Source organism: Tamandua tetradactyla, chromosome 7 (assembly GCF_023851605.1).
Source record: "Tamandua tetradactyla isolate mTamTet1 chromosome 7, mTamTet1.pri, whole genome shotgun sequence".
Taxonomy (NCBI): domain Eukaryota; kingdom Metazoa; phylum Chordata; class Mammalia; order Pilosa; family Myrmecophagidae; genus Tamandua; species Tamandua tetradactyla.
The window spans coordinates 524633-549015 of record NC_135333.1 but is presented as its reverse complement, the minus strand read 5'-3'; the positions used below and the strand labels follow the sequence as shown (position 1 = coordinate 549015).

The following is a 24383-nucleotide window of genomic DNA, read 5'->3' as shown; positions in this document are numbered from 1 at the left end:
ATGAGTAGGTGAAGTTCTCAAATACAGGCAGTGTCTTCCTTACCCCTGTGTTCTGAATTACCTTAATCCTGATCTGACCAGCTTTGTTCTTATCTCTAAATACCAGGTTTTACATATCTAAATAGCCCCTCGAAAATCTTGAAATAACAATTATCACACTAAACTAAGTGTGACTTCTATAAGAGCTCACAGTCTAGGCCCCAGGTATCTTATAAGGATTTTCCAAATGAGATCATACGATATTTGCTCTTTTATTTCTGGCTTACTTTGTCTCACCAAGTGTCCCACAAGTTCATACACATGCCTCATAACTTCTTTCCTTTTTGTAGCAGCACAATGTCCGGTCATACGTATATACTATTGTCACCAATCTACTTCTCAGTCAGTGCATCTTTCAGCCTCCTCCATCTGCTGGGCCTCACGTATAACATCCGAAGTCAAAAGTCCATCAATTTTAGATAATTTCATTGTTCCCAAGAGAAAGATAGCCAATAAACACACCCTCACCAAATAGAAAATCCAAATCTCCCTCTAACACTGTCCCTCTCCCTATATGTACCCCTGGTATTGCTGCAGCACTGTTGATGTTTTCCTATTAAACATAGCCCATAGCATACAGTAGCATTTTCCCCTGTATCCCGTAATTATACACCCTTTGTATAAGATTCATACCTTTGCAGTAGTTCATGCAAGAACTTATTTATATTTGTAGTATTAATCAGTGGGATACATAGGTCTATACAACCCCTTTCAATCATGTTCTCCTTCAATATGATGATATTGCTTATAAACCCACTAGAGAACCGCCTTCGCTTCTATCTGTTCACTTACAGTTAAGTTCAACCTCATTAGCTAACTGTTTACCCATGTCAAGCTTCTGTGTATCTCTAATTCTGTATTCTGTATTAAAAGCCTCTGATTTTACCTTTACCATGGTCATAAAAGTGGAATCACTTTTATGATACAGTATCTATCCTTTTGTGTCTGACTTATTTCATTCAGCATTACGTCCTCAAGGCTCATTCATTTTGTCATGTGGTTCAGGACATCAGTTTATCTTACTGCTGCATAATGTTCCATGTATACAGCCACATTTTGTTGACCTACTCATCTGTTGAAGGGCGCTTGGATTGTTTCCATCTTTTGGCAATTGTGAATAGTGCTGCCATGAACATCAGTGTGAAAATGTTTGTTTGTGTCACTGCTTTCAGCTCTTCTGGGTATATACCAAATAGTAGTATTGTGGGGTCATAGGGCAACTTGATATTTAGTTTCCTAAGGAACCAACAGACTGTCTTCCATAGTGGTTATACCATTATACATTCCCATCAGCAGTGCATAAGTGTCCCAATTTCTCCACATCTTCTCCAACATTTGTAGTTTCCTGATTTTTTAATAGCAGCCATTCTTATAGGTGTGAGGTAGTATCTCATTGTAGTCTTGATTGTATCTTTGCTTTTTAAAGTTAGAGAAATTTTCACTTAAGTACCATATTTTGAACTAAATCTTCTATTCTTCATATCTCATCATGTGTAGTCATATCCAAAGATGCAGGAATGGCAGAAAAATAAACTTTTATAAGGTTTTTACTATTAAAATATAAACTTGGCATCTTTGACCTCTGATTCTCTCATGTCAGAATTCTCATATTCCTGGGAAATTAAGTTGAGATGAGAAGGTAACAAAACTTTAAGGAATTTCCCCTTTTTTTTTACCATAGTCTTACCTTCTTGCTACCATACATTAAAGATATTTTTCTTTTCCTTATAAACCCCAAATATTTACTTCCATTACTTCTCTTTTTCTTTTACTATCTTCAGCCCTCTATGTCAGTATTGTCCCACAGAAAAGTAATGCAAGCCATGGATGTAATTCTAAATTTCTGGTAACCACATTTTAAAAAGTAAATACAGACAGGTGAAATTAATTTTATGAATATATTTTATTTAATCCAGTATATCCCAAAGTTTAGTTCAACATGTAATTAATGTAAAAACACCATTAATAAGATGTTTTATATTACTCATTTGAACTAAGTCTTTGAAATCTAGCGTATATTTTATACTTACAGCACATCTCAATTTGGATGCTAAATTTTCATTGGAACTACTTGATCTGAATTTAGATTTCTTAAAATTTATAGCTCAAAAAGTAGATTCATATATGCAAGTTTCAAACATTGAAGTTTTCTACTTATTGGATTGTATAGCAGTTTTTTTTAGCTTAAATTAATTAAAATTTAATAAGGTTTGAAACTCACTTTGTCAATTATACTTGCCACATTTTTAATAATTAATAGCTGTAAGGCTAGTACCTACCTGTTGGAATGTACACTTCTTTACCCTAAATTACAATTCCCATTTTTTCTTGCTTTTCTAGAACTTGGACTTGTAAACTACAAACTGGGCAGAGTTTTTTTTTTTCCACACTGCTTCTATAGAGATAGGAGTAGTCAGATGGGACAATAGCATACCTGGTCAGTCAGTTTATCATTTGACAGAGAACTAGGTTCTGTCTGACACTGAACTTGGATTCTCAGGCTCTGGGAGTGAAAAAGTGAGATCTTTAGTATAGTGCATGGGAAGGTGATTAAAATTAAGCCAAAGTAGATGCAGACTGACTGGTTTGTTTTTTCACCCTGGTAGCTCAAAGTGGCCTGTTAACACTTGTTATCATATAATAATAGTGATTATTTGGAATCTCCTTTAAAAAATTCCTATAATTAAATAATTTATTACAAAGTATCTATATGGCAGCTAGCTATAAAAGAATGTTTCTTTAGTAGTATTTGAGTGTGTCAGATCTCATTTCCTGTCTGCAGAGTATTCTCGATACCTTCATGCACACCTTGATACCCCCCTTACGGAATATAACATTGATGTGGATCTGCCTGGAAGCTTTAAGGACCACTGGGCTAAAAATTTGCCTTTTCTCATAGAGGACTATGAAGAGCAGCCAGGGTTGCAACCCCATATAAAGTAAGTTGAAATGAAGTTTTTTTTCTTTTTCAAGATTGAGCTATAAGTTCATTGTGATATTTCTTTATAAATTATTCTACCCATGTTCCTGATAATCACTTTTTGAAGTTGATATGCCCACAAATAGTTCTTTGATTTATTAAATATCTTGAAACTTACCTTTGCATATTGTCTTTCCTTCTAGTCTAATCTTCCCTGATAATTCTGGACAACGTTCAAACTCCAAATGTTCTTATACTCCTCGGTAGTTTTTGTTATGCATTATTCTTTTAAACCTTTAGAACAAATTATATAACATTTTGGCAGTTTGAACTGCTGGGCTATTGCTGTAATATGGCAAAACAGATATTGTAAAGGGCTAGCTCACTACATATTGTATCTAGAATAAATGATTAGATCTGGAATAAAAATTAAATCCTGAAAGTCTAGCAATAAGGGAAATTGCTAAAGATTGACACCCTCAGCCTTTAAAAAAGAAAAAGAGAGAAGGTGTTTATAAACGAGAGTGGTAAAGTAAGCACATTTTTAACTCAGGGATTGTCCAGAGAGCAAATGCATACAACTTTTCTATTGGAATGCCTTGTACCATAGTCAAGATGAATTTGCTGATCTTTAAAGAGGCTTTTGTGGTCACATATTGGCACTCCCAAGATTTCAGAGGAAACAAATGTAAGTCTTTTCCTGGTCAGAAAGCATTGCCAATTTAAGCCCCCAGTATTTCTGCAGATTAAGATCATTAGTATGAGAATTCAAAAACCAAGATCATCAAACCTGTATGTGAGAATCAGCAGAAACAACTGGTTTAGACCCTGAAGTACTTCAGATATTGGAATTGTTCAATATAGACTCTAAAATAACTCCAAACGAACTGTTTAATGAAATTAACACCACCAACAACAAAAAAGCAAGCAACAAGAGACTATCAAAAATGCCTAGGCTTAAAAAAATAATAATGATTAAAATTTTAGAAATAGAAAATGTATTCAGTGAAATAAAGGATTCTGAAAAGCAGATTCGGCATAGCTGAGAGAAAATTACAGAACTGGAAGACACAGTAGTAGGAATTATCCAGATTGTAGCACATGTAGAAAACATGAAAGAGAGACTAGAAGACATGGAAGATACAAAAGAGAAGGTCTAACCTGTTATTGAAATCTCAGAAGATTTGTCTAAGAGTTTTCCAAAACTGGGCAGGCAGTGGTGATGCAGTGGCAGAGTTCTTTCCTGCCATCTGCCGTACCAGAGACCCAGCTTTGATTCCTGGTGCCTGCCCATGTAGAAAAAAAAAAAAAAGGAAAAAAGAGTTTTCCAAAACTGATGAAATACGAATGCATCAACTTTTTTCAAACAGCAGGATAAATGAAAATATATCCATATCTAGACACATTGTAGGTAATTGAAGAACACTTAAGGAGAAAATCTTTAAAATAGAAAGAAGATAAATCATTTATTAAAGATCAATATTTGAACTCTCTGTAAATCTCTCAGCATCAACAATGGCAGCTAGAAGATAATGGAATAGTATCTTCAAAGTTGAGAAAATAGCTCTCAGCTTAGAATTCTATACCGAGCAAAACTATTTTTAAGACTGAAGACATTTTCAAATAAACATATATTCAGAAAAACAAAAAACTGAATTTTTCCACCAACTGGCATTCAGTAAAGGAACTTCTGTTCTAAAGGATACAGTTAAGGGAGAAGGAGAACCTTCTTAGAAGCAAGATTTGTGATACAAGAAAGAATGATGAGGAAAACAAATGATGAGCATGCCAAGTTGGTAAATGCAAATATTCATAATCTGTATGAGATAATTGATTTGGGGATTATAAAAAGGACAGAACTAAATTACTGGACAAAAATAGCAAATGGGTTGGGGGGATTAATGAGTTAATATATTGTAAAAAGTTAATGTAAGGTTTTCATATTGTTTGTTGTTAAATGTTGTTCAGGTTAAATACTACGTTCAGACAGTTATATATGAATATTGTCTCAGGTAAGTACTAAAAGATTAGGAATAGAGTATACTACTTCATATTAGTAAAGAGGTAAAAAAAAGAAAAAGAAAAATTTGTGGAAAAACAAATTCAAAATCAATCAGAAAATGAGGGGAGGTGGGGAAGGAAACATTAAAGAATGGGGCAATCAGAAAAAATAAGAATAGGCTGAAATAGATCCAGATATATCAATAGTCAAAATGAATATAAATGGGCTAAACTTATCTGTTGAAAGATTGACATTGTTAGATTGTTTTTTTTGTTTTGTTTTAAGTTTTTTTTTTTTTTTTTTTGCGTGGGCAAGCACCTGGAATCAAACCTGGTTCTCCAACATGGCAGGTGAGAATTTGGCCTGCTGAGCCACTATGGCCTGCCCTAGATTGGAATTTTTTTTTAAATCCAGCTATATGTTTTTCCAAGGGACACCTAAAGCATAAGGATACAAAAAGGTTCAAAATAATGGATTGCAAAAATGATATTAGTGAAATAACACTGAAAAAATGCTTGTGTAGCTATACTAATATTAATGGATTTAAAGTCAAAAAGCAGGGCGGGCCACGGTGGCTCAGCAGGCAAGAATTCTCGCCTGTCATGCCAGAGGACCCGGGTTCGATTCCTGGTGCCTGCCCATGTTAAAAAAAATAAAAAAATAAACAATAAAGTCAAAAAGCATAATAATGGATATTATTGTGGTTATTAAGGGATAAAGAATACCATTACATAGTAGCAGACAGGGTTCGTAGGAATAAATCTTACAAATATGTAAAAAAAAAAAAAAACTATATGGGGATAATTATAAGACTATTGAAAGTTACTAAGAGAAAACAAATAAATGGAGAGAAGCACTATTCATAGATTGGAAGTTCAGCTGCATCAGTGTGTCAGTTTGCTGCAAATTATTTATAGCTCCAATAAAATGCTATTTAAAATCCTAACAGTTTTTGAGGTGCTTGATAAGCTAATTTTTTTACATTTTATGGCAGAATAAAGGACAAAAAGATACTCCTGAAGAAGAGGATAGCCCAGGCTTTGGGGGAAGGTTCTTATTGTACTAGATAGCAAGACTCAATATAGTGATGAAGACACAATGGTATTAGTGCAGGGATAGACAAGTAGAGCAAAGGAGCAGAATAGGGACCCTAGAAGCATTTATCTAGACAGCCTAAATAAATGGCAAAAGCATATTTTTTATCAGAGTGGGACTTGTTAGTGAGTAAGAGTGGGACAATTAGGTATTAATATGGATAAAGTTAAAAATTGACTTTTACAGTGGTGTAGATAGGGATCCAATTCCAGGATTAAAATCTTAAATGTAGGGTGGTGTGATGGTGGCTCAGTGACAGAATTCTTGCCTGCCATGCTGGAGACCCGAGTTCAATTCCTGGTGTCTGCCCATGCAAAAAAAAAAAACAAAAAAAGCTGTTTAAATGTAAATGACAAGATTTTTTGTTTATTTATTTTAATTTTTTAAATTGATATATATTCACATACCATGTAATCATCCAAAGTGCATAATCAGTGGTTCATAATATCATCATATAGCTGTGCATGTATCATCACAGTCAACTTCTTTTTTCTGTTTGTGAAAAGTAACATATATACAAATAAAGCAATAAATTCCAAGGCACCTCACAACAATTAGTTGTAGAACAGATTTCGGAGTTTGGTATGGGTGACAATTCCACAATTTTAGGCTTTAATTCTAGCTGTTCTAAGATACTGGAGACTAAAAGAAATATCAATATAATGATTCAGCAATCGCACTGGTTTTTAAACAAGATATTTTTTAGTTTTGGAAATATAAGATTACTATGAGTTTGAGGTAAAGGAGGATTTATTAAGATACCCAACGCATAGTCCCTATACAAATAGATGAATAAATTGGACTTCATTGAACCTAAGAACTTCTTTTCATCAAAAGGTGCCATTAAGGGGGTTGCTGGGGTAGTTCAGTGGTAGAATTCTCACCTTCCATGTGGGAGACCTGGGTTCGATTCCCAGCCGGTGCACTCCCCACACCCACCTCGCTCCCCAAAAGAAGTGCAACAAATGGTTCTACAATAATGGGATAGTACCTGGAAAAAGAATGGAAGTGCCCCCCACCATACAGCAAAAAAAAGAAAGTGCCATTAGGAGTGAAAAGACAAGGCCAGTCTGGATACTTGCAACCTATATAACCAACCAAGAATTGCTATACAAAATTTATGATTTTACAAATGAAAAAGTAAAAGTAAAACAACTAATAGAAAAGTAAGCAAAGGCCATGAACAGGTAATTTCAAAACTGAGGAGCATGAATGACAGGTAAACATATGAAACAATATTCAGCTCACAAATCAAGACCACATGAAATACCATTTTAAAGCTTTTACATTTTGTACTAGCTTAGTATGTGAAGTCTGACAATAGTAATATTGACCAGAAGGAGGATCAATAGAAACTTTTATATATTCTAGTAAGAGTATACATTGCTATAATCACTTTGGGAAATAATTTGTCCTTATCTTCTAAAATTGAACATTTGTATATCCTACAATCTTGCAGTTCTGCTCACGTGTATATTCAGTAGTGAATCTTGTACATGTACACATATATATAACCAGGAGACCACTTCAAGACTGTTCATAGCAGCTTCTGATCACACATAAAGACTAGAAATCAACCCAATTCTTCATCAACAAAAAAACGGACAAATAGATATGGTTGTACAACGGAATATTACACAGCAGTAAAAACAGATGAACCATGCAACGAGATGGATCTGAAAACACAGTGTTTGGTAAAAATGGCAATTTAGGAGACTACAATGTGACATCGTTTTTCCCAAAAACCTCATAAACAAGCAAAACTGTAGTATTGTTTAGGGAGAGGTACACTTTATATATACAACAAATTTGTGTTTTACAAAAGTTAGGGAATAAAGAATACAAAATTTTGGATAATTTACTTCTGACTGGGAGGAAGGAAGATGGGACAGGGAAATGATATACAGGTAGATGGAACTTCATAATTGTTCTAGTTCTTCTGGTGGTTAATTAGTTCATAGGCTTTTGTATATATCCATTATTACATAATCAAAAATAATTTTTTAAAACTTTTTTATTGTATAGCATAACATATATACAAAGCAAAGAAATAAAAAGGCAATCATTTTCAAAGTACTCTTCAACAAGTCGTTACAGGACAGATCCCAGAGTTTGTCATGGGCTACCATACGATCCTCTCAGATTCTTCCTTCTAGGTGCTCCAGAATATAGGAGGCTAGAAAGCTTATATATATTTTTTTATCATCGCAGTCAACTTTTTTCGTTCTTTTTATTTTTTTTTTTTGTGAAAAATAACATATATACAAAAAAGCTATAACTATCAAAGCACAGCACCACAATCAGTTGTAGAACATATTTCAGAGTTTAGCATGGGTTACATTTCCACAATTTTAGGTTTTTACTTCTAGCTGTGCTAGAATACTGGAGACTAAAAGATATATCAATGTAATGATTCAGCATTCATGTTCATTTGTTAAATCTTATCTTCTCTGTATAACTTCCCACCACCTTTGATCTTTCCATCCCTCTCTTTAGGTGTGTTTGGACTATGGCCATTCTAAATTTTTCGTATTGGAAGGGTCTGTCACTAATATGGGGTAGGGGGATGGAACTATCTAATATTTTGGAGAGGCTGGGCTAGGTTTTAGGACTTATCTGGACCAGGGACCCATCTGGGAGTTGTAGGTTTCTGGAAAGTTACTCTAGTGCATGGAACCATTCTGGAATCTTATAAATTGCCCTAGGTGTTCTTTAGGATTGGCTGGAATGGTCCTCATTGGGGATTGGCAAGGTCTAACTGAATCCTATGTAAGAGCAACCTTCAGCGTAGCCTCTTGACTCAATTTGAACTCTCTCTGCCACTGATATTTACACTTCTTTCCCCTTATTTGGTCAGGATGGAATTGTTACCAAGGAGACTTTCACCCCTGGATGTCATGTCCCACGTAGGGGGGAGTGCAATGATTTCCCTTGCAGAGTTGGTTAGAGAGAGTGAGGCCACATCTGAGCAATAATAGAGGTCCTCCAGAAGTAATTCTTAGGCATGCCTATAGGTAGTCTAAGCTTCTCTGCTACCTACATAACCTTCACAAGACTAAGCCTCCTGATCAAGGGCATGGCCTATTGATTTGAGTGTCCCTGAAGTTTGACACCATATCAGGGGATTCCCTGATGGTAAAGTTAATACTTCCATATTTCTCTCCCATCCCTCAGCGGACTTTGCCAATACTTTTTTTTTTTTTTTTTGAGGGAGGAAGGGAAGGAAAGACAGAGAGAAGGAAGGAAGGATGGAAGGAAGGAAGGGAAACATCTTTAAACATTTTCTTGTTTTATTGTATTTTGTTTGTTTGTTTGTTTTTTACATGGGCTGGGGCCGGGAATCGAACCGAGGTCCTCCGGCATGGCAGGCAAGCACTTTGCCCGCTGAGCCACCGCGGCCCGCCTGCCAATACTTTTTGATTATCTGCTTAATATACTCTAGGATGTATCCAGGCATTACAATAATCTAAAAGGACCTCTTTCTTATTCTCTGCTCCCTGTGTTTCAGTTGTTCAAATGAGCTATACAGATAGGTTGAATTAGATTACGCACTACAGAAAATTTCAGTTCCAGACCAAATAAACCTTTCTTCCATTGGTCTCAAAGAGTATGTGTGGTTCTAAAATATAGACACTTTCTTCTTTACCCCTGTGTTCTGAATTACTTTAACCCTGTGCTGGTTTGAAAGGATGTATGTCCCCTAGAAAAGCGATGTTTTAATCAAAATCCCGTTTCATAAAGGTAGAATAATCCCTATTCAATACTGTATGTTTGAAACTGTAATCAGATCCTCTCCCTGGAGATGTGGTTTAATCAAGAGTGGTTGTTAAGCTGGATTAGGTGACGACATGTCTCCACCCATTTGGGTGGGTCTTGATAAGTTTCTGGAGTCCTATAAAAGAGGAAACATTTTGGAGAATGGAAGAGATTCAGAGAGAACAGAGTGCTGCAGCACCATGAAGCAGAGGGTCCATCAGCCAGTGCTTTGGAGATGAAGAAGGAAGATGCCTCCTGGGAGCTTCATGAAACAGGAAGCCAAGAGAGAAAGCTAGCAGATGATGCTGTGTTTGCCATGTGCCCTTCCAGCTGAGGAAGAAACCGTGACTGTGTTTACCATGTGCCTTCTCACATGAGAAAGAGACCCTGAACTTCATTGGCCTTCTTGAACCAGGGTTCCCTGGATACCTTTGATTGAACATTTCTATAGATTTGCTTTCATCGGGACATTATCTCAGCCTTAGAACTGTAAACTAGCAGTTTATTAAATTCCCCTTTTTAAAAGCCATTTCATTTCTGGTATATTGCATTCAGGCGGCTAGCAAACCAGAACAAACCCCAACCTGTTCGGCTTCATTCTTATTTCTAGATATCAGGTTATATATATAAAACAGCCTCTGAAAATCCAGAAATAATAATCACCAGTCTGGACTTAATGTGTCTGCTCTAAAAGCTTACAATCTAGGCCATTGTTTTCTTATAAGCATTTTCTAAAGGTGACCATACTATTTTTCTTCTTTTGTTTTTGGCTTATTTTGCCTCAACAGGTGTCCGACATGTTCATTCACATCATTGCCTGCCTAACAACATTGTTCCTTTTTGTAGCAGCCCAACCTTTGTTCATAGTATACACCATTGTTTGCCAATCTGCTTCTCCATCAGTGCATCCTTCAGCCACCTGCATTCATCAGGCATCATGTATAGAGCACCAAGTCCACAGTCCATCAACATTCTCAATTTTAGATAATTTCATTGTTCCCACGAGAAAGAAAACCATTAAACACACCCTCGCCAAATAAGAAATCTAAACCTCCTCATAACTCTTGTCCATACCGCCATTATTTACCTCTGCTGTTGCTGTGGTAGTGCTGATGCTTTCCTTTTTTTTTTTTTTAACATGGGCAGGCACCGGGAATCGAACCCGGGTCCTCTGGCATTGCAGGCAAGCATTCCTGCCTGCTGAGCCATCGTGGACCACCTATGCTTTCCTTTTGAACAGAGCTCATAGCATGCAATAGCAATTTTCCCCCTATCCCCTGGATTTAAACAGTCTTTATACCAGAATCATATCTTTGAAGTAATTCTTTTGAGAACTAATTCATATTTCTAGTGTTAATCAGTGGAATACGTAGGTCTATACAACCCCTTTGAATCTTGTTCATCTTCCATATGGTAATATTACAGACCACTAGAGAACCACCTTCACTCCTATCTATTCCCTTGCATTGGAGTTCAACCTCATTAGCTAACAGTTCACACATCTCTAGCTTCTATGTATCTCTAAGTCCCCTATATTCTGTATTATAAGCCTATGATTATACCTTTATGCTGCTCATAAAAATGGAATTATACAGTATCTATTCTTTTTTGTCTGGCTAACTTCACTCAGTATTATGTCCTCAGGACTCATTCATCTTGTCATGTGTTTCACGACGTCATTTTGACTTACTGCTGCATAATATTCCATTATATGTATAGACCACATTTTGTTGATTCACTCCTCTGTTGATGGGCATTTGGTTTGTTTCCATCTTTTTGTGATTGTGAAGAATGCTGCTGTGAATATCGATGTGCAAATGTCTGTTTGTGTCGTTCCTTTAAGCTCTTCTGGGTATATACCAAGTAGTGCTATTGCTGGGTCATAGGGCAACTCAATATTTCGTTTCCTAAAGAACCACCAAACAGTCTTCCACAGTGGCTGCACCATTATACATTCCCACCAGCAGTGCATAAGTGTCCCAGTTTCTCCACATCCACTCTGACATTTATAGTTTGCTGTTTGTTTAATAGCAGCCATTCTTATAGATGTGAGGTGGTATCTCATTGTAGTCTTGATCTGCATTTCCCTTATAGCCAGTGAAAATGAGCATCTCTTCATGTGCTTTTGAGTCATCTGTATTTGCTCTTCAGAAAAATGCTTATTCATATCTTTAGCCCATTTTATAATTGGGTTATTTGTTCTTTGGTTGTTGAGTTGTATGATTTCTTCGTATATACAAGAAATCAAACTTTGCCGATATGTGATTTCCAAATATTTTCTCCAGTTGAGTTGGTTGCCTCTTCACCTTTTTGACAGAATCTTTTGAAGTGCAGAAGCATTTCATTTTGAGGAGTTCCCATTTGTCTATTTTTTCTTTTGTTGCTTATGCTTTGGGTGTAAAGTTTAGGAAGCTATCTCCTATTACTAGGTCTTGAAGATGTTTCCATACATTTTCTTCTAGAAGCTTTATGGTGCTCATTATGTTTAGGTATTTGATCCACTTTGAGTTAATTTTTGCATAGGGTTTAAGATACAGGTCCTTCTTTAGTCTTTTGGCTGTTCTTCCATGCCCAATTATTAAAAAGACTATTTTGTCCTAGTTCAGAGGATTTGGGGGGCCTTGTCAAAAATCAATTGACCATAGATTTGGTGGTCTATTTCTGCACTCTCAATTCAATTCCATTGGTCAATGTTTCTGACTTTGTGTCAGTACCATGCTGTTTGACCACATGGCTTTATAATAGGTTTTAAAGTCACGGAGTGTTAATCCTCCCACCTCCTTCTTTTAGGATGCTTTTAGCTATTTGGGGTCTCTTTCTCTTCCATATGAGTTTGGTAGTTAGCTTTCCCAAAAATCAAAGTAGGTTGTTGGAATTTTGATTGGTACTGTGTTGAATCTGTAGATCAAAATTTAGGGAGAATTGACATCTACTATATTTAACCTTCCTATCCATGAGCAGGAAATGTCCTTCCACCTATTTAGATCTCCTTTGAGTTCTTTTAGCAATGTTATGTAGTTTTCTGTGTACAAGTCCTTTACATCCCTAGTTAGGTTCATTCCTAAGTACTTGATTGTTTTAGTTGCTGTTTTGAATGGAATTTTTCCTTAACTGACTCCTCAGCTAGGTCATAGCTTGTGTATAGAAATGTTACTGATTTTTGCACATTAATTTTATATCCCACCACCTTGCTGAATTTGTGTATTAGCTCAAGTAACTTTGCTATAGATTTCTCAGGATCTTCCAAGTATAGTATCATATCATCTTCAATAATGAGAGTTTTACTTCTTCCTTTCCAGTTTGAATGCCTTTTCTTTCTTTGTCCTGCCTGATTGCTCTAGCTAGAACTTCTAGCACAATGTTGAATAATAGTTGGTGACGGTGGGGATCCTTGTCTTGTACCTGATCTTATGGGGAAAGTTTTCAGTCTCTCTCCATTGAGCATGATGCTGGATCAGTTTTTCATATATTCCTTTTATCATAGTGAGGTAGTTACCTTTGATTCCTATCTTTTGGAATGTTTTTATCAGAAAAGGATGCTTAAATTTGTCATATGCTTTTTCAGCATCAATTGAGATGATCATGTGATTTTTCTCTTTTGATTTGTTAATATGCTATATTACATTGATTTTCTTGTGTTGAACCATCCTTGCATTCCTATTATAAACCCCACTTGGTAATGGTGTATAATTCTTTTAATGTGCCGTTGGATTCAGTTTGCTAATATTTTATTGAGAATTTTTACATCTGTGTTCATTAGGGAGATTGGCCTATAGTTTTCCTTTCCTATAGCATCTTTACCCAGTTTTGGTATTAAAATGATTTTAGCTTCATAAAATGAGTTAGGTAGAGTTCCTTTTTCCTCAATTGCTTTGAGAAGTTTGAGCAGGAGGGTGTTAGTTCTTTCTGGAATGTTTGATAGAGTTCCCCTGTAAAGCCATCTGGCCCTGGGCTTTACTTTGTAAGAAGATTTTTTATGACTGGTGTGTCTCTTTACTTGTGATTGCTTTGTTGAGATCTTCTGTTTCTTCCTGAGTCAGTGTAGCTTGTTTGTGTTTCTCCAGGAATTTGTCCATTTCATCCAAGTTTTCTATTTTGTTGGCATACAGTTGTTCATAGTATCCTCTTATGATTTCTTTTATTTCTTCAGGGTCTGTGGTAACACACCGCTTTTTATTTCTGATTTTGTTTATTGGCATGCACTCTCTTTTTTTCGTGCTAGTAGCCCATTAATTTTATTGATTTTCTTGAAGAGCCAACTATTGGTTTTATTGATTCTTTCTACTGTTCTTTTGTTCTCCCATTCATTTATCTCTGCTTTAATCTTTGTTATTTCTCTTCTTCTGTTTGCTTTGGGGTTACTTTGCTGTTCTTTCTCAAGTTCCTCCAGTTGTGCTGTTAAGTCCTTGATTTTTGCTCTTCCATGTTTTTTAATATAGGCATTTAGGGAAATAAATTTCCCTCTCAGCACAGCCTTTGTCACATCCCATGTGTTCTGATAAGTTGTATTCTCATTTTCATTCATCTCCAGATAGCTACTGATTTCTCTAGCAATTTCTTCTTCTTTTTTGTTTTTTAGAAATTTAAATAAAAAATATATATTTTAAATTTTATTAATAAAACCATTCAACATACAATATGGACATTCTTTTTTAATCACTAGTTTTATATTCATCATCATGATCAATTCTTAGAACATTTGTATCAGTTCAGAAAAAGAAATAAAAAGAAAACAGAAAAAATTCATACATACCATACCCCTTACCCCTCCTCCCTTTAATTGATCACTAGCATTTCAGTCTACTAGATTTATTTTAACATTTGTTCCCCCTATTATTTATTTATTTTTAATCCATATGTTTTACTCATCTGTCCATAAGGTAGATAAAAGAAGCATCAGACAGAGGGTTTTCACAATCACACAGTCATGTTATGAAAGCTGTATCATTATACAATCATCTTCAAGAAACATGGCTACTGGAACACCACTCTACATTTTCAGGCAGTTCCCTCTAGCCTCTTACACCTTAACTAAAAAGGTGATATCTATTTAATGCGTAGGATAACCTCTTGACTCTGTTTGGAATCTCTCAGCCACTGACAATTTATTTTGTCTCATTTCTCTCCCCCCTTTCAGTCGAAAAGATTTTCTCAATCCTTTGGTGCTGAGTACCAACTCATTCTAGGATTTATGTCCCACAAGTAATTTCTTCTTTTACCCAGTGGTTGTTTAAGAGTGTGTTGTTTAATCTGCATGTATTTGGGAATGTTCTCGTTCTTTGTTGGTTATTGAGATCCAGCCTCATCCCACTGTGATCAGAGAAAGTGCTTTGAATAATTTCAGTGTTTTTAAATTTTTAAAGACCTGTTTTGTGCCCCAGCGTATGATCTGTCTTGGAGAATGTTCCATGAGCACTAGAGAAGAATGTATTACCTTGTGTTTTAGTGTGCATGACCTATATATGTCTGTTAGGTGTAATTAATTTATCAAGTTATTTAACTTTTCTGTTTCCTTGTTGATCTTCTGTCTGGTTGTTCTATCTATAGAGGAGAGTGGTTATTGAAATCTCCAACTATTATTGTTGACACATCTATCATTCCCTTCAGTTTTGCCAGTGTCTGTCTCATGTACTTTGAAGCTCCTTGAATGCGAGCATCAACATTTATGATTGTTATATCTTCTTGGTAACTTGACCCTTTAATTAGTATATAGTGTCCTTCTTTGTCTCTTATGATGTCTTTACAGTTAAAGTCTATTTTGTCTGATATTAGTATAGCTACTCCTGCTTTCTTTTGGTTACAACTTGTGTGGAAAATCTTTTTCCATCCTTTCACTTTCAATCTATTTGTATCCTTGTGACTAAACTGAGTCTCATGTAGGCAGCATATAAACTGGATTATGTTTCTTAATCCGTTCAGCCAATCTGTATCTCTTAATTGGTAAATTTAGTCTATTATAAACATTCAAAGTTATTACTGAAAAAGCATTTCTTGATTCCACCATCTTATCTTTTAAATTTTATTTGTCAATGCTATATATTCTTTTCCCTCTTTCTCTTTGTATTCTTTAATTACCCTTAGTGGTACTCTTCAATTCTGTGCCCTCCTCCAGACCTCCCTCTCCTGTCTTTTTTTTTTTCAGCTGGCAGAACTCCTTTTAGTATTTCTTATAGGGCTGGTTTCTTGTTGACAAATTCTTTCAGGACTTCTTTGTCTGTAAAAACTTTAATATCTCCCTCAGTTTTGAAGGACAATTTGGCTAGGTTCAGAATTCTTGGCTGGAAGTCTTTCTCTTTAAGGATCTTGAATGTATCATACCACTGCCTTCTCGCCTCCAGGGTGCTAGTTGAGTAGTCTAAATTCAGTCTTATTTGGTTTCCCTTGCATGTAGTAGATTGTTTTTCTCTTGCCGCTTTCAGGATTTTCTGCTTCTCTTCAACATTTGACAGACTGATTAGTCTGTGCCTTGGAGAAGGCCTGTTTGGATTGATTCTGTTTGGAGTTTGTTGGGCTTCTTTTACTTGTATATTTATGTCCTTTATGAGAGTTGGGAAGTTTTCCCCTATTATACCCTCAGCTACTCTTCCAAACCCTTTACTCCTCTCTTCTCCTTCTGGGACACCAATTATTCTTATATTTGTGCACTTTGTTTTGCCTATCATTTCCCTAAGTTCCAATTCAGTTTTTTTCCATCTTTTTTGCCATTTGTTGTTTTGAGTCTTCAAAGTCAATTATCCTGTCCTCTACATCACTCATTCTTTCTTCTGTGTCTTCAAATCTGGTGTTGTGTGCCTCTGGTATGTTTTTTATTTGGTCAACAGAGTCTTTAATCTCTGTGATACCTGCAATTTCTCTATTTATTCTTTCAAATTCCTCTTTATGCTCTTTTACTGTCTACTTGATCTCCTTTACGTCATTTGCTGTCCCACTTCTTTTATTAGGTACAGTTGTATGAACATCTTTGATTAGTTTTTCCAATATCTGTGTCTCCTCTGATGTTTTAATTTGGTCATTAGGCAGGGCTATATCTGTCTGCATTGTGATATGCTTAGTGATCTTCTGCTGTCTTCGTGGCATGTAAATATCTTTTTTACTATTTTTATTTTTTATTTTTTTTGCATATAAATATCTTGATTGATTTACTTTGGGAGTTGATTTCTTTCAGTAGTCTAAGGCCTTGTGTTTACAGGATGGTTGTACAGCAGAGAGCAGAGCATGGGGTGAGGCACTCAGTGTAGTGATTTGTTTCAGGGCAGGTATGGGTGCAGGTTGGGGATGTTACGCTGATGCTTGTAAACATGGATGCCCAGTGCCCAGGGAGGATGTAGCTGTGCAGGTGCACTGCTCTCGGGGCATAACTCTGGTGTGCACTGGTCTAAGGCACAGGACACATGCGTAGAGCTGTGGCAGCAGGTCAGCATTATGCCTTCATGGATTGGAGACAGATGTGACCCGGCTGCATAGGTCGGCACTTCCTCAGAGCTGGGAAGTGAGGCTGAGAGCTGTGCACATGCGCGGTTCTAGGACTGCTGCAAAATGCAGTTCCCAGAGCTGAATGATATGATTGGGGGCCCGTGCACATGCGCGGGCCTCAGAGTGCCATAAACAGAAGCACAGAGCTCGGGGCGGGGGTGGAGTGCTGAGTGAGGCTGTGCAACACTATGGGCAGGGGGCCAGATGTAGCCTAGGTATGGAGGCTAGTGCCTGCATCCTTTGTGCTCTGGCAACAACCTGCAGGGAACAGGAAGGGGAGGGTGGTGCTCAGGAGGGGTGCAGGAGATGTGGGTTGGGCGGCACTTGTGATGCAGGTGTGGGGCAGGTATGTGCACTGGGGGATGGTGGGGTGGGGGCACCTTCCAGGGGGATTGGGAGTGGGTGACAGGATTCTGGTGCGTGGGGTGTGGAGTGAATCGCTGGTCATGGGACTATGCTGGTGAGGGTAGCGCACCCAAGGAATGCGGCCTGGCTTACTTTCTAGTCCCGCACTCCCTTCTGTGCACTCCCGTGGGCTCCATGGGTCTGCACTAGGCTCCAGCTTTTTGCCTCTCAGTTCCTTGGCCTCTGCAACCTGGACTGTTCCATATGGTACAGAAGGCTCTCCCAGGTCAGCCGTGCTCCCAAATCGCCGCCTCAGTTGCCCTCCTGTCCCTTCTCTAACTTTTCCATGGAGCAGGGCTAATCTCGAGTTGCTCTAATTGGCCATCTTCTGGAAGGCCACAAAAATAATTTTTTAAAGCCAGGATTTCTCAAAGAGGTATATATGTTCTCTTCTACCCCCTTTTAGATAAATACCAAGGTGCAGAAAAGAGTTAACATAGTAGGCCCTAGCTGCTACCCTTGGAAAACCCTGTTTGCAAGGTTGGCCCTTTGTTGACATCTGGGAACTTGCATTTTGGGAGGTTCCCATGTTTCCAAATTGATAAGTAGCTCACTGTGCACAAACTGTACAGACAATATGATTTATGCTAAACACCTGCTTTCTTTCTGGGAGTCTGGAACTTGGGGCATTTGACAGGCAGTGAGTACCTACATGACCAGCCCTCAGTAAAAACCATGGGCACTGAGTCTCTAATGAGCTTTCCTGGTAAGATTTTATACACATTGTCACAACTTGATGGTGGGAAAATTAAAGAGGGACCCTTAGAAGCTTAGTTTCTCCCAGTTTTCCCCATGCTCTTTTTCCCTTTGTTGATTCTACTTGCCATCCCTTCCCTGTAACAGGTTGTAGTTGGTCTCACAGCTGTGTGCCAAGTCCTAGTTAATTATCGAACCCGAGAGTGGTCTTAGGGACCTCCTGACCCAATTTACAATTTACAATTGCAGTCTTTTGGTATAAAAACAAAAAGCAGGTTGGTAGCTAAGCAATGGAAGTTAATATATCATTCCAAGTTACTTCATGTAATATGACTTTGGTAAGTGTGGAACTTGAGGGGAGTTGGGGTTGTCTATTGAAGAAGGCAGTCTAGGCAGAGTTGTGTTCTGGAGAGGTTCACAAGGCAAATAATGCTAAGTGCCTTCTGGGTTGCACAGTAGTTATCCGTGTCACTAACAAATGATGTCATTAATTGTGTACATACTCCCCTTTTAGTATGTGTATTGTTGGGTTCAGAGCACTAAAGTAAAAATTACGTGATCATAGATTTATTACATTCCCAATGGAGGAAGTGATTGCTTTTCTTCCATTATATTACCAAATATCTCTTATAGAAAATCCTTATGTATGTAATGTTTTTTCCAGAGATGTATTACATCATAATTTTGAGAATTATAAGCCTGAGGTCCAAGAGCTGATTTGTGTGGCTGACCGTTTGGGATCACTGATGCAATATGAAACAGCTGGCTTCCTGCCAAACAAGAGAATACACCGAGGTATTCTGGAAACTATCTAAAAATGAAAATATTTCTGACATGAGAGCAAGGATTGTCAAATCACATTGTGCTTTTTAAAGTTATTTATTGAGTTTATTTAAACTCTACATTTCATCAAAGCAGAGATGTGTTAGAATCCTTCATACTGAATTCTGAAAGAAGACTGATTCCAGCCTTGTCTTTTTTGCTGTTGCTATAATGTAGGTATAGAATATAGATCTTAAGTCATGAATCAGACAGCTCATCCCCTGGAACTATTTCCTTACTGTAGGAGGGAGGAAGAATTTGAGCCTCTGCTTTCTCTTTTTTTTTTCTCATACAAATTTTTAAATTTTACTTTATTTATTAAACATAGCAAAATGCAAACACAAACATTCTTACCATATGATCATTCCATTCTACATACATATATAATCAGTAACTCACAATATCATCACACAGTTGTATATTCATCATCATGATCATTTCTTAGAACATTTGCATCAATTCAGAAAAAGAAACAAAAAGAAAACAGAAAAAAATTCATACATACCATACCCCTTACCCCCCCTTTCATTGATCATTAACATTTCAGTCTACTAAATTTATTTAAGCATTTGTTCCCCCTACTATTTATTTATTTTTAATCCGTATATTTTACTTATCTGTCGGTACGGTTTTCACAATCACACAGTCACATCACAAAAGCTGTATCATTATACAATCATCTTCAAAAAACATGGCTACTGGAACAGAGCTTGACATTCTCAGGCAATTCCCTCCAGCCTCTGCATTACACCCTAACTAAAAAGGTGATATCTGTATTATGTGTAAGAATCACCTCCGGGATTGTGCGTAAGAATAACCTCTCGACTCTTTGTAATCTCTCAGCCATTGACACTTGATTTTGTCTAATTTCTCCTCCCCCTTTTGGTTGAGAAGGTTTTCTCAATTCCCTGATGCTAAGTCCCAGCTCATTCTAGGATTTCTGTCCCACATTGCCTGGAAGGTCCACACCCATGGGAGTCATGTCCCACATAGAGAGGGGGAGGGCAGTGAGCCTGCCTGTTGTGTTTGCTGAGAGAAAGAGAGGCCACATCCAAGCAACAAAAGAGGTTCTTTGGGGGTGACTCTTACGCACAATTTCAAGTAGGCTCAGCCCATCCTTTGTGGGGTCTTGTTTGATATGAACAAACCCCAAGATTGGGGGCTCAGCCCATTGCTCTGGTTGTCCCCACTGCTTGTGAGAACATCAAGAATTCTCCACTTGGGGAAGTTGAGTTTTACCCCTTTCTCACTATTCCCCCAAGGGGACTTTGCAAATACTTTTTTATTCACTGTTCAGATCACTCTGGGATTTATTGGGACATCACCCTGGACAAACCTACAAAATTTCATGCCCTACTCAAGGTTCCATGTACTATGGTGTTCAGTTAAGCTGTCCACATAAGTTATATTGAGCCTCTGCTTTCTTCAGTAGGAGGCCAAGTTGGGAGGAGGATAGCACTATAGAGGTGTCTCTAGTTTCCTCTGATAGATTTAAAATATATATTTTTATTGACAAATCTTCACACACATACAGTCCATAAATGGTATACAATCAGTGGCTTAAAATATCATCACATAGTTGTGTATTCACCACCATGATCATTTTTAGAACATTTGCATCACTCCAGATAAAGAAATAAAAATAAAATAAACTCATACATTTCATACCCCTTGCCCCTCCCTCTCATTGACCACTAGTATTTTAATCTACCCAATTTATTTTACCCCTTGTCCTCCCATTACTTATTTTTTTAATCCATATTTTTTTACTCATCTGTCCATACCCTTTATAAAAGGAGCCTTAGACATAAGGTTTTCACAGTCGCACAGTCACATTGTGAAAGCTATATAGTTATATAATCATCTTCCAGAATCAAGGCTACTGGTACACAGCTCAACTGTTTTGGGTATTTCCCTCCAACCACTCCAATACCCCACAAACTAAAAAGAGATGTCTATGTAATGCATAGGAATAACCTCCAGGATACCTTTCAACTCTGTTTGAAACTTTGTCTCATTTCTCTCTTCCCCTTTTTGGTCGAAAAGACTTTCTCAATCCCATGATTGAGAAGGTCCCACCTCATCCCAAGAGTTCTGTCCCACATTGCCAGGAAGATTTACACCCCTGGGGGTCGTGTCCCATTGAGGGAGGAGGACAGTGAGTTTACCTGCCAAGTTGGCCATGTCTGAGCAATGAAAGTGGTTCTCTGAAGGTGACTCTGAGGCATAATTATAAGTAGGCTGAACCTATCTTGTGCAGGAGTAAGTTTCATAGGGGCGAACGCCAAGATCCAGGGCTTGGCCTTTTGATTTGGTTGTCCCCACTGCTTGTGAGTTTATCAGAAATTTTCCAAATGTGGAAGTTGAATACTTCCTCCTTTCTTCCCAGTCCCCCAAGGGGGATACTTCTTTATTCACTGCCCAAATTACTCTGGGATATATCTCTGATGGGTTTTAATTTTAGTAGAACTATCATGACTGATTGGTATCTGAGGTCTTTTTGTCTTACCAATACTTCTTTCATTGTATAATTCTTGAATTATCACAGAACTTCTTTATTGAAGAGAGTATAAAGTTGGGAAAAATTAGTCCCTCTACAGTATACTTACTAATTCTATTTCCTCAATATTTCTTGTCTTTTAGCCATGGGTTTGGCAGCACTGGAAGTTATGCAAGCTGTACAACGTACATGGACCAACTCAAAAGTTCGAATGAATGGAAAAACTCGGCTGATGCAATGGCGAGATATGTTTGACATTGCGGTAAAATGGAGAAGGTAACATTTAAATGAGAATAAACTTAGAAGCCTTATTATTCTAAAATAATGTAAGTCCCATCTTACTAACAGGTTTTAAATCTTGTTTTTGCTTACTAATAGTAGGCCTTATAAGTTGTTTTCCTCACTAAAGTTAGTCTGAAATTGCGCTGACATCTTTATTCTTTGGAAGATACTCAACTGATATAAATGATGTAGGAATTGATTATGTTTCTATCACGTTTCTAAATATGGTGTTTTAGAAAAAGCGGTCTCTTTGAAAGAGTAGACCATTATGTTTGACACCTTTGAATGAACTTTAGTGTGCCAATTCCTTTGTGTTTGTAATGTGCCTGGCTAACTAGTCATAGTTAGGGAATGAAACTTGGATATTCATTTTATGAGGAAAATAATGTTCTACTAGTAGACTTTTTCTGGCCTCTTAATTGACCCAATTGGAACATCTCAGGTTTGTATGCCATTTTTAGATGTAATGGACTCAGCAGTTGCTTTCTCCCACATTTTCAAAGACTTCACATGCTTTATTTTTAATGCTTTTGAACATTTCTACATTTTATAACATCTTCATCTTTAACAAGCTCTCTTTTTTATAGGATTGCTGATCCAGACCAGCCTGTGCTCTGGTTAGATCAGATGCCAGCACGAAGTCTTAGCAGAGGCTTTAATAATCACATTAATTTAATCAGGTATGAGCCTTTTATTCATCTGTCTTGTTCTTATAGGAGTGTATTCAAAACAAACCGGCCATGGCGACTATGAGCAATTGGTTGCTCCTTTCCTGTTGACTTTTTTGATAGAGGAAGATACAGATTAGCTCTGCATTCTTTCCAACTAATCCAGCTGCATAAAAGAAGTGCAGTATGTTCCATCCTCCTTCCCAGGGCTCTTCTCTCTGATGGGAAACTCAACTGAATAGTAGATTACCAGATTGTTGCCTAGGGTGTCAGTTTATAAGGGGTCCTAAAAAATATCACGGAAGGTAATTAGATGGAGAACATTACATTTATCATGACTCTTTCTAATAATATTGTGTTACTCAAAGAAGTTCTTTGACAAGTCTGTTGTTGTAGGGGAAAGACCCCTTCTCCCTCCCAAACACACACGTATGAAGGACTTGGCTAAATAACAATATCTGGTTACTAAGCTGTTTTCTGGTAAGGGTTAGGTTAACTTCAGACATTTTATTTATTTATTTATTTTCATGGGCAGGCACTGGGAAACAACCCTCAGACCTTTTATTTTGTCAGAGGCAATGCAAGTTGGGGGCGTGACTGAAATGTTTACTTCTTTTCCCTTCCTTTCATGTGCTTAGCCAGTCTCTAAATAAATGATGAACAAATATTAAGGACTATCAGCCTGAAGGGGAACTTATATTATTAGACTGTCCTTAGATAAATTCCAGATAAAATTTACAAATAAGGGAGTTTATGCCACATCTAAGGTGTTTCTAATTTCAGAAATCTGAATCAAGAAAATGCTATTCTATACAGCTTTGATAGTTAAGTATAGGTTTTAATGGAAATATTTATACATTTTTTAATTGCTAGAAAATGTGTTTTTGCTCCTTGTGACTTGTGTATTCGTATGTTTTATGATAGTTTGTGACATTCATAGAGAGATTCAATCAACTAGCTTTAACTGAAGGCCAGTGTCTGTTAGTCAATTGTGCTTTGTTGCATGATATTATATAGAAGTGAAACAGTCCCTAACTTCATAAAGCTCATAAAGGTCAAATGAAGAAGACAAGTAAACACCTATTTATTATGTAATGTGTTGAGTGTAATGCTGGTCATAGGGACAGTATGCCATGGGAACACAGAGAAGGCAATCCTAATCCAGGCAGCAGGTAATATTTGAGCTATTTTAAAGGTTGAGAAGCAGAGAGAGTTGGGATGATTAGACAGGGACCCACAAATGAATTTGGCATGTTCAGGAAACTATAATTTGTTATGACTGATTAGTTTGCAGTTAAGGAAGTATCAGGAATAAGGCTAGAGCTAGGCAAAGGCCATATATAAATAACTTCATATTCCATACTAAGGAATTTTTCCTCCTCAAGTTAATGGAGAGCCATTCAAGGACCTTAAAGAAATTATATAAGCATCTGTGCACATTAGGATGATCACTTTGGCAGCAGGGTGGTAGATTAGATTACAGGGTCCTTAGAGGAAAGGGAGGTGGTTAGAAAGTTGTAATAATTCAGTTGAACAAGTACAGAAGTTGTGGAAGACATATGGTAGTGGGTTGAAGGGGAAGAGATGGATATTTAGAAGGTGGAATCAGTAGTACTGGTGAAATGGGAGAGAGCATGGAATTATGGGAAGACCTTCAGATTTCTAACTCAGGTCCAAGGTCACAGGACAAAAGTTAGGTGAACATTGTTTTAGAGGTGCAATCGG

At 37.2% G+C, this 24383-nt stretch overlaps 1 protein-coding gene across 12 annotated transcripts in view; it reads left to right on the top strand.

The window, feature by feature from the left end:
• Positions 1 to 24383, top strand: part of TTC13 (tetratricopeptide repeat domain 13) — a 131796-nt gene that overhangs the window by 53646 nt on the left and 53767 nt on the right. For all 12 annotated transcript variants that reach the window (XR_013179166.1, XM_077168303.1, XM_077168307.1 and 9 more), the window contains 4 exons: positions 2822 to 2978; positions 19051 to 19181; positions 21852 to 21984; positions 22578 to 22670. Coding sequence is in view for 11 of the 12 variants with exons in the window: in XM_077168303.1 (XP_077024418.1) it covers positions 2822 to 2978; positions 19051 to 19181; positions 21852 to 21984; positions 22578 to 22670 (514 nt within the window). In the remaining variant the exon portion in view is untranslated. The remainder of the gene's footprint in view (positions 1 to 2821; positions 2979 to 19050; positions 19182 to 21851; positions 21985 to 22577; positions 22671 to 24383) is intronic.